Source organism: Oncorhynchus gorbuscha, linkage group LG07 (genome assembly GCF_021184085.1).
Source record: "Oncorhynchus gorbuscha isolate QuinsamMale2020 ecotype Even-year linkage group LG07, OgorEven_v1.0, whole genome shotgun sequence".
In the NCBI taxonomy this organism is placed as follows: Eukaryota; Metazoa; Chordata; class Actinopteri; order Salmoniformes; family Salmonidae; genus Oncorhynchus; species Oncorhynchus gorbuscha.
The window spans coordinates 7,132,544-7,143,718 of NC_060179.1; the positions used below are offsets into that span (position 1 = coordinate 7,132,544).

At 58.1% G+C, this 11,175-nt stretch overlaps 1 protein-coding gene across 1 annotated transcript in view; it reads left to right on the top strand.

Moving 5' to 3' along the window:
• LOC124039093 (calponin-3-like) overlaps positions 1–1,209 on the top strand; it is a 31,911-nt gene extending 30,702 nt beyond the window's left edge. Inside the window, exon 7 of the mRNA XM_046354974.1 lies at positions 365–1,209. Within this exon, the coding sequence (XP_046210930.1) occupies positions 365–730 (366 nt within the window). The 3' untranslated portion in view covers positions 731–1,209. The remainder of the gene's footprint in view (positions 1–364) is intronic.
• The last annotated feature ends 9,966 nt before the right edge of the window (positions 1,210–11,175 follow it).

Genomic DNA, 11,175 nt, shown 5'->3' on the forward strand with positions numbered 1-11,175 from the left:
ACAGGGAGTTGGGGGAATGTAACAGGGAGTTGGGGGAATTTAACAGGGAGTTGGGGGAATGTAACAGGGAGTTGGGGGAATGTAACAGGGAGTTGGGGAATGTAACAGGGAGTTGGGGGAATGTAACAGGGAGTTGGGGGAATGTAACAGGGAGTTGGGGGAATGTAACAGGGAGTTGGGGGAATGTAACAGGGAGTTGGGGAGTCTAGATATACTTTGCACATCACCATAATCACATTGTTGATATACATAATACTCATAGTTGTCTTGAAGAAGACCATCCAGGTCAATATTCCTGCCTTATAACTGTTTTCTTGGAAATCTCCTAAATGTGTCCCTGTCCTCTTCTCCGCTCCTCTCCTAGGCCGGTATGTCCTGCCCGGGAACGCGTCGTGACATCTTCGACAATAAGCAGGTGCAGCAAGTGGACAACTCCACCATATCCTTGCAGATGGGCACCAACAAGGCAGCGTCCCAGAAGGGCATGAGCGCATATGGCCTAGGACGCCAGGTGTACAACCCCAAGTACTGCGGCTCGCCCACCGAGCCTGTCATCCATGCCGACGGGAGCCTGGGCACCAACTGCTCAGAGATCAGCGACAGTGACTATCAGGCTAAGGAGTTCCTCCACGAGGGAGAGGGGGAGGAGTACCCAGTGGCTTATCATGAAGAGGACGACTACAGCGACGTGGCCCACTACAACGAGGTCGACCAGGGCATCGACTATTAGGGCTGTCCCCTCAGGGCCACTAGCCTGGTCCCAAATCTGTCTGTGCTGCCTGGCTAATCCGGCTCCACCATAACAGCCGCTAGACGGAACAGTTAAACAGTGTATTTTATCCACGACAAACAGATCCAGTCTTTTTCCTCGGTAGCCTTCTTTTTATTGTTGTTTTTAAACTGAAGCATAAGAGAGGAAATGTTGCCTTGAGTTCATTACTTCTTCACCTCCTCCCAACTCTTCTTCCATTATGAGCAGCAGTGGTTTCAGTCAGTTAAAGTATGTAATGTCCTGAGATCCAGTGTTTAGGATGTGCGATATTAGGATTGAGAACATTCCTTCTAAATCGACTGGTACATTATGAGGTATGGGACATTGTGGACGTAAATGTTGTATCATCTGCAGCCATTTCATGTTTTTTATCCCCAGACTGCTTTACTCATCCCTTTAAAGGAATTCACACAATTAAAATTAAAAGGTTCACCAGCTGCTTTTATCCTTTTTAAATGTTTACCCATCTCCTAGCCAACCTAAAAGGACCACTATTACTCTCTTTATTTTATTGATACAAATCAAAGTGAGTGGAAAATGTTGAGGAGTCAGGACATTTTAATCTATTTCATTTTAGCAGGTTTCAATCTCAACCAAATGGACCATTTTATCTTTTTCCTGAAATCCTGAAGTGAAGGTGCGTTCTAATGGCTTTTTCATGAGACCAGATGACCAAACCAGAATGTTCTGCTTGTAATGCATACAGTATGGCTCATCTTATCACACCATGTTATTTAACCAGGAAAATAGCCTTGAGGTTAGAAACCTCTTTTTTTTCCCGATCGTGACCTGGCAAGAAATCAGCAGGAAGTAGTCAGTGTGTACAGGAAGTAGTCAGTGTGTACCGGAAGTAGTCAGTGTGTACCGGAAGTAGTCTGAGTGTACCGGAAGTAGTCCGTGTGTACAGGAAGTAGTCAGTGTGTACAGGAAGTAGTCAGTGTGTACAGGAAGTAGTCAGTGTGTACCGGAAGTAGTCAGTGTGTACAGGAAGTAGTCAGTGTGTACAGGAAGTAGTCAGTGTGTACAGGAAGTAGTCAGTGTGTACACACACACAACACAATACATTAAACACTATTAGAATGGTCAATTACATTCCCTTTTCTATCAGAGAGTTAAACTCAGGCAGCGGCACCATCTCTTCCTGTTTTAAAGTATTTTGTAGTTTGTTCAAAGTCCAAGAAATGTTGTAGGAGAAGGATTGTTTCCCCCATTTCTGTCCTTTCCCTAGGAACTGATTGTGAGTGGAGACTGTAGGATGGTGATGGTGCTTGTCAGGAGAAAATACATGTCAGGAGTATTACAAGCACTGCCTTGTACACAAATATGTACCAATGCCTTCTGGTAGGAAGTGAGGGCCACTTCACCATGTTATATAGTTGACAGTGATGGGTGAGTGGTCTTGCATTAGTTATGGATTATGAATCCAACACAGATAAAAAAAAATGGCACTCGCACAAGATCTTTCCTAACTGACATAGAAAAACAAGATTTGTTCCTGAAAAATACAAATCTAATTTCAGCTTCAGTTTCTTTGTCAAAATGTTCAATGTGCTGTTTGAAATGCAGCTGTTCATCTAAATGCATGCCTAGGTACTTATAAGAAGAGACACGCTTCTGATCAATTGGCCATTTAAAGTTCAAATCTGCAAATGACTCCATTTGTCTGCTTTGAGGTTAGACAAAACGATGAGTCATTCTGGCATTAAGCACAGTTTCAGGTGGAAGAGTTGTTTCAGAACGGCATCCAAAGCCAGTTGCAAATCCTGGAAAGCATTCTCAATTTTAGAGGCACAATTGTGTCATACAGTTAACATGTTCACCAACATAATTAATATACGGTGTGAAAAGGACCGGTCATAACATCGACCCTTGAGGGACACCTTTCCTGAGCTGTCGAAACTCTGACTTCATGCCCCCATGAGCCACACACCGGGTTCTGTCAGAGAGGTGGTTTTGGAACCAACTCTCCAGCACCAAAACGAGCAGGGCTCATGTTCTTATTACCCCCTTCATTCCTACTCTATTTATCACCATGTCTAATTATAAACCAGGGCTGTGTTTGAAAAGGCAACCTATTCTCTATAATATAGTGCCTTACTTTTGAGGGGGTTTTGGAAAGCAGCTCTCTGTCTGAATTGATGTCCCACAGTTTTCTGTAGACCACTATGTAACCACTGGCAGTCTCAGAAGCAGAACAAGTCAGCAAAAGAAAGTCACAGGCTTTGTCTGAAAAGGCATCCTATTCACTGTGCACTAGGGCCCATAGTGCACTAGTCAACAGTAGTGCACTAGGGCCCATAGTGCACTAGTCAACAGTGGTGCACTAGGGCCCATAGTGCACTAGTCAACAGTAGTGCACTAGTCAACAGTAGTGGGGTAGCAGGTAACGGTGGGATAGCAGGTAACGTTGGGGCAGCAGGTAACGTTGGGGCCGCGGGTAACGTTGGGGCAGCGGATAACGTTGGGGCCGCGGGTAACGTTCGGGCAGCGGGTAACGTTGGGGCAGCAGGTAACGTTGGGGCCGCGGGTAACGTTGGGGCAGCGGGTAACGTTGGGGCCGCGGGTAACGTTCAGGCAGCGGGTAACGTTGGGGCCGCGGGTAACGTTGGGGCAGCGGGTAACGTTGGGGCAGCTGGTAACGTTGGGGCCGCGGGTAACGTTGGGGCAGCGGGTAACGTTGGGGCAGCTGGTAACGTTGGGGCAGCGGGTAACGTTGGGGCCGCGGGTAACGTTGGGGCAGCGGGTAACGTTGGGGCAGCTGGTAACGTTGGGGCCGCGGGTAATGTTGGGGCAGCTGGTAATGTTGGGTCAGCGGGTAACGTTGGGGCTGCGGGTAATGTTGGGGCAGCTGGTAACGATGGAGCAGCAGGTAACGTTGGGGTAGCAGGTAATGTTGGGACAGCGGGTAACATTGGGGCCGCGGGTAACGTTTGGGTAGCAGGTAACATTGGGGCCGCGGGTAACGTTGGGGTAGCAGGTAACGTTGGGGCCGCGGGTAATGTTGGGGTAGCAGGTAACGTTGGGGCAGCGGGTAACGTTGGGGCCGCGGGTAACGTTGGGGCAGCGGGTAACGTTGGGGCAGCTGGTAACGTTGGGGCCGCGGGTAACGTCGGGGCAGCAGGTAACGTTGGGGTAGCAGGTAACGTTGGGGTAGCAGATAATGTTGGGACAGCGGGTGATGTTGGGGCAGCGGGTAGCCTAGTGGTTAGAGTGTTGGGCCAGTGACCGAAAGGTTGCCAGATCAAATCCCCAAACTGACAAGGTAAAAATCTGTTGTTCTGCCCCTGAACAAGGCAGAGGTGCTTTGAGTCACGGCACAAGGAGCTGTAGCTGTTGGCCTACTGTTCCCTGGGAGGCCATCATTGTAAATACGAATTTGTTCTAAACTGACTTGCCTAGTTAAATAAAGGTAAAATACACTAATGCAAATTAAATGTGATAGAGCCAGTCTGGGATCTAATGACACCTGATGGATGGCTGGTTTCCTCCAATGACAATAGAAAGGGAGAATGAGCCTTTCCCAGCCAGCCTCCCTCTGAGGTCTGGACTTTATTAGCAGAGAGCTCAAGCTTGCTGCTCCTCGTGCCGTGACTCAAAGCACCTCTCCTGGGATTTGGGAATGGGGGAGATGAGGAATGGGGGTGGGTGAAGGAGAATATATTTCAGGCTCGTGAGAGAGACACATGGAGAGTGTGTGTGTGTGTGTGTGTGTGTGTGTGTGTGTGTGTGTGTGTGTGTGTGTGTGTGTGTGTGTGTGTGTGTGTGTGTGTGTGTGTGTGTGTGTGTGTGTGTGTGTGTGTGTGTGTGTGTGTGTGTGTGTGTGTGTGTGTGTGTGGACCATTTCCTGCAGCTGACGGGCTGCTACTCATCATGAGATCTGCTGGGGAGGCCAATGCCCTGATCCCAGATCCATCCCCTGCTGGGGAGGCCAATGCCCTGATCTCAGATCCATCCCCTGCTGGGGAGGCCAATGCCCTGATCCCAGATCCATCCCCTGCTGGGGAGGCCAATGCCCTGATCCCAGATCCATCCCCTGCTGGGGAGGCCAATGCCCTGATCCCAGATCCATCCCCTGCTGGGGAGGCCAATGCCCTGATCCCAGATCCATCCCCTGCTGGGGAGGCCAATGCCCTGATCCCAGATCCATCCCCTGCTGGGGAGGCCAAGGCCCTGATCCCAGATCCATCCCCTGCTGGGGAGGCCAAGGCCCTGATCCCAGATCCATCCCCTGCTGGGGAGGCCAATGCCCTGATCCCAGATCCATCCCCTGCTGGGGAGGCCAATGCCCTGATCCCAGATCCATCCCCTGCTGGTGAGGCCAAGGCCCTGATCCCAGATCCATCCCCTGCTGGGGAGGCCAAGGCCCAGATCCCAGATCCATCCCCTGCTGGGGAGGCCAAGGCCCTGATCCCAGATCCATCCCCTGCTGGGGAGGCCAAGGCCCTGATCCCAGATCCATCCCCTGCTGGGGAGGCCAAGGCCCTGATCCCAGATCCATCCCCTGCTGGGGAGGCCAAGGCCCTGATCCCAGATCCATCCCCTGCTGGGGAGGCCAAGGCCCTGATCCCAGATCCATCCCCTGCTGGGGAGGCCAAGGCCCTGATCCCAGATCCATCCCCTGCTGGGGAGGCCAAGGCCCTGATCCCAGATCCATCCCCTGCTGGGGAGGCCAAGGCCCTGATCCCAGATCCATCCCCTGCTAGGGAGGCCAAGGCCCTGATCCCAGATCCATCCCCCGCTAGGGAGGCCAAGGCCCTGATCCCAGATCCATCCCCCGCTGGGGAGGCCAAGGCCCTGATCCCAGATCCATCCCTTGCTGGGGAGGCCAAGGCCCTGATCCCAGATCCATCCCCTGCTGGGGAGGCCAAGGCCCTGATCCCAGATCCATCCCCTGCTGGGGAGGCCAAGGCCCTGATCCCAGATCCATCCCCTGCTGGGGAGGCCAAGGCCCTGATCCCAGATCCATCCCCTGCTGGGGAGGCCAAGGCCCTGATCCCAGATCCATCCCCTGCTGGGGAGGCCAAGGCCCTGATCCCAGATCCATCCCCTGCTGGGGAGGCCAAGGCCCTGATCCCAGATCCATCCCCCGCTAGGGAGGCCAAGGCCCTGATCCCAGATCCATCCCCCGCTAGGGAGGCCAAGGCCCTGATCCCAGATCCATCCCCCGCTGGGGAGGCCAAGGCCCTGATCCCAGATCCATCCCTTGCTGGGAAGGCCAAGGCCCTGATCCCAGATCCATCCCTTGCTGGGGAGGCCAAGGCCCTGATCCCAGATCCATCCCTTGCTGGGGAGGCCAAGGCCCTGATCCCAGATCCATCCCCTGCTAGGGAGGCCAAGGCCCTGATCCCAGATCCATCCCCTGCTAGGGAGGCCAAGGCCCTGATCCCAGATCCATCCCCTGCTAGGGAGGCCAAGGCCCTGATCCCAGATCCATCCCCTGCTAGGGAGGCCAAGGCCCTGATCCCAGATCCATCCCCTGCTAGGGAGGCCAAGGCCCTGATCCTAGATCCATCCCCTGCTAGGGAGGCCAAGGACCTGATCCCAGATCCATCCCCTGCTGGGGAGGCCAAGGACCTGATCCCAGATCCATCCCCTGCTGGGGAGGCCAAGGCCCTGATCCCAGATCCATCCCCTGCTAGGGAGGCCAAGGCCCTGATCCCAGATCCATCCCCGCTAGGGAGGCCAAGGCCCTGATCCCAGATCCATCCCCGCTGGGGAGGCCAAGGCCCTGATCCCAGATCCATCCCTTGCTGGGGAGGCCAAGGCCCTGATCCCAGATCCATCCCTTGCTGGGGAGGCCAAGGCCCTGATCCCAGATCCATCCCTTGCTGGGGAGGCCAAGGCCCTGATCCCAGATCCATCCCCTGCTAGGGAGGCCAAGGCCCTGATCCCAGATCCATCCCCTGCTAGGGAGGCCAAGGCCCTGATCCCAGATCCATCCCCAGCTGGGGAGGCCAAGGCCCTGATCCCAGATCCATCCCCTGCTGGGGAGGCCAAGGCCCTGATCCCAGATCCATCCCCTGCTGGGGAGGCCAAGGCCCTGATCCCAGATCCATCCCCTGCTGGGGAGGCCAAGGGCCTGATCCCAGATCCATCCCCTGCTGGGGAGGCCAAGGCCCTGATCCCAGATCCATCCCTTGCTGGGGAGGACAAGGCCCTGATCCCAGATCCATCCCCTGCTGGGGAGGCCAATGCCCTGATCCCAGATCCATCCCCTGCTGGGGAGGCCAAGGCCCTGATCCCAGATCCATCCCCTGCTGGGGAGGCCAAGGCCCTGATCCCAGATCCATCCCCTGCTGGGGAGGCCAATGCCCTGATCCCAGATCCATCCCCTGCTGGGGAGGCCAAGGCCCTGATCCCAGATCCATCCCCTGCTGGGGAGGCCAAGGCCCAGATCCCAGATCCATCCCCTGCTAGGGAGGCCAAGGCCCTGATCCCAGATCCATCCCCTGCTAGGGAGGCCAAGGCCCTGATCCCAGATCCATCCCCTGCTAGGGAGGCCAAGTCCCTGATCCCAGATCCATCCCCTGCTAGGGAGGCCAAGGCCCTGATCCCAGATCCATCCCCTGCTAGGGAGGCCAAGGCCCTGATCCCAGATCCATCCCCTGCTAGGGAGGCCAAGGCCCTGATCCCAGATCCATCCCCTGCTAGGGAGGCCAAGGCCCTGATCCCAGATCCATCCCCTGCTGGGGAGGCCAATGCCCTGATCCCAGACCAGATCCATCCCCTGCTGGGGAGGCCAAGGCCCTGATCCCAGACCCATCCCCTGCTGGGGAGGCCAAGGCCCTGATCCCAGATCCATCCCCTGCTAGGGAGGCCAAGGCCCTGATCCCAGATCCATCCCTTGCTAGGGAGGCCAAGGCCCTGATCCCAGATCCATCCCTTGCTAGGGAGGCCAAGGCCCTGATCCCAGAACCATCCCTTGCTGGGGAGGCCAAGGCCCTGATCCCAGATCCATCCCCTGCTAGGGAGGCCAAGGCCCTGATCCCAGATCCATCCCCTGCTAGGGAGGCCAAGGCCCTGATCCCAGATCCATCCCCTGCTAGGGAGGCCAAGGCCCTGATCCCAGATCCATCCCCTGCTAGGGAGGCCAAGGCCCTGATCCCAGATCCATCCCCTGCTAGGGAGGCCAAGGCCCTGATCCCAGATCCATCCCCTGCTAGGGAGGCCAAGGCCCTGATCCCAGATCCATCCCCTGCTGGGGAGGCCAAGGCCCTGATCCCAGATCCATCCCCTGCTGGGGAGGCCAAGGCCCTGATCCCAGATCCATCCCCTGCTAGGGAGGCCAAGGCCCTGATCCCAGATCCATCCCCTGCTAGGGAGGCCAAGGCCCTGATCCCAGATCCATCCCCTGCTAGGGAGGCCAAGGCCCTGATCCCAGATCCATTCCCTGCTAGGGAGGCCAAGGCCCTGATCCCAGATCCATCCCCTGCTAGGGAGGCCAAGGCCCTGATCCCAGATCCATCCCCTGCTGGGGAGGCCAAGGCCCTGATCCCAGATCCATCCCCTGCTGGGGAGGCCAAGGCCCTGATCCCAGATCCATCCCCTGCTAGGGAGGCCAAGGCCCTGATCCCAGATCCATCCCCTGCTAGGGAGGCCAAGGCCCTGATCCCAGATCCATCCCCTGCTGGGGAGGCCAAGGCCCTGATCCCAGATCCATCCCCTGCTGGGGAGGCCAAGGCCCTGATCCCAGATCCATCCCCTGCTGGGGAGGCCAAGGCCCTGATCCCAGATCCATCCCCTGCTGGGGAGGCCAAGGCCCTGATCCCAGATCCATCCCCTGCTGGGGAGCCCAAGGCCCTGATCCCAGATCCATCCCCTGCTAGGGAGGCCAAGGCCCTGATCCCAGATCCATCCCCTGCTGGGGAGGCCAAGGCCCTGATCCCAGATCCATCCCCTGCTAGGGAGGCCAAGGCCCTGATCCCAGATCCATCCCCTGCTGGGGAGGCCAAGGCCCTGATCCCAGATCCATCCCCTGCTGGGGTGGCCAAGGCCCTGATCCCAGATCCATCCCCTGCTAGGGAGGCCAAGGCCCTGATCCCAGATCCATCCCCTGCTGGGGAGGCCAAGGCCCTGATCCCAGATCCATCCCCTGCTGGGGAGGCCAAGGCCCTGATCCCAGATCCATCCCCTGCTAGGGAGGCCAAGGCCCTGATCCCAGATCCATCCCCTGCTGGGGAGGCCAAGGCCCTGATCCCAGATCCATCCCCTGCTGGGGAGGCCAAGGCCCTGATCCCAGATCCATCCCCTGCTAGGGAGGCCAAGGCCCTGATCCCAGATCCATCCCCTGCTAGGGAGGCCAAGGCCCTGATCCCAGATCCATCCCCTGCTAGGGAGGCCAAGGCCCTGATCCCAGATCCATTCCCTGCTAGGGAGGCCAAGGCCCTGATCCCAGATCCATCCCCTGCTAGGGAGGCCAAGGCCCTGATCCCAGATCCATCCCCTGCTGGGGAGGCCAAGGCCCTGATCCCAGATCCATCCCCTGCTGGGGAGGCCAAGGCCCTGATCCCAGATCCATCCCCTGCTAGGGAGGCCAAGGCCCTGATCCCAGATCCATCCCCTGCTAGGGAGGCCAAGGCCCTGATCCCAGATCCATCCCCTGCTGGGGAGGCCAAGGCCCTGATCCCAGATCCATCCCCTGCTGGGGAGGCCAAGGCCCTGATCCCAGATCCATCCCCTGCTGGGGAGGCCAAGGCCCTGATCCCAGATCCATCCCCTGCTGGGGAGGCCAAGGCCCTGATCCCAGATCCATCCCCTGCTGGGGAGCCCAAGGCCCTGATCCCAGATCCATCCCCTGCTAGGGAGGCCAAGGCCCTGATCCCAGATCCATCCCCTGCTGGGGAGGCCAAGGCCCTGATCCCAGATCCATCCCCTGCTAGGGAGGCCAAGGCCCTGATCCCAGATCCATCCCCTGCTGGGGAGGCCAAGGCCCTGATCCCAGATCCATCCCCTGCTGGGGTGGCCAAGGCCCTGATCCCAGATCCATCCCCTGCTAGGGAGGCCAAGGCCCTGATCCCAGATCCATCCCCTGCTGGGGAGGCCAAGGCCCTGATCCCAGATCCATCCCCTGCTGGGGAGGCCAAGGCCCTGATCCCAGATCCATCCCCTGCTGGGGAGGCCAAGGCCCTGATCCCAGACCCATCCCCTGCTGGGGAGGCCAAGGCCCTGATCCCAGATCCATCCCCTGCTAGGGAGGCCAAGGCCCTGATCCCAGATCCATCCCTTGCTAGGGAGGCCAAGGCCCTGATCCCAGATCCATCCCTTGCTAGGGAGGCCAAGGCCCTGATCCCAGAACCATCCCTTGCTGGGGAGGCCAAGGCCCTGATCCCAGATCCATCCCCTGCTAGGGAGGCCAAGGCCCTGATCCCAGATCCATCCCCTGCTAGGGAGGCCAAGGCCCTGATCCCAGATCCATCCCCTGCTAGGGAGGCCAAGGCCCTGATCCCAGATCCATCCCCTGCTAGGGAGGCCAAGGCCCTGATCCCAGATCCATCCCCTGCTAGGGAGGCCAAGGCCCTGATCCCAGATCCATCCCCTGCTAGGGAGGCCAAGGCCCTGATCCCAGATCCATCCCCTGCTGGGGAGGCCAAGGCCCTGATCCCAGATCCATCCCCTGCTGGGAGGCCAAGGCCCTGATCCCAGATCCATCCCCTGCTAGGGAGGCCAAGGCCCTGATCCCAGATCCATCCCCTGCTAGGGAGGCCAAGGCCCTGATCCCAGATCCATCCCCTGCTAGGGAGGCCAAGGCCCTGATCCCAGATCCATTCCCTGCTAGGGAGGCCAAGGCCCTGATCCCAGATCCATCCCCTGCTAGGGAGGCCAAGGCCCTGATCCCAGATCCATCCCCTGCTGGGGAGGCCAAGGCCCTGATCCCAGATCCATCCCCTGCTGGGGAGGCCAAGGCCCTGATCCCAGATCCATCCCCTGCTAGGGAGGCCAAGGCCCTGATCCCAGATCCATCCCCTGCTAGGGAGGCCAAGGCCCTGATCCCAGATCCATCCCCTGCTGGGGAGGCCAAGGCCCTGATCCCAGATCCATCCCCTGCTGGGGAGGCCAAGGCCCTGATCCCAGATCCATCCCCTGCTGGGGAGGCCAAGGCCCTGATCCCAGATCCATCCCCTGCTGGGGAGGCCAAGGCCCTGATCCCAGATCCATCCCCTGCTGGGGAGCCCAAGGCCCTGATCCCAGATCCATCCCCTGCTAGGGAGGCCAAGGCCCTGATCCCAGATCCATCCCCTGCTGGGGAGGCCAAGGCCCTGATCCCAGATCCATCCCCTGCTAGGGAGGCCAAGGCCCTGATCCCAGATCCATCCCCTGCTGGGGAGGCCAAGGCCCTGATCCCAGATCCATCCCCTGCTGGGGTGGCCAAGGCCCTGATCCCAGATCCATCCCCTGCTAGGGAG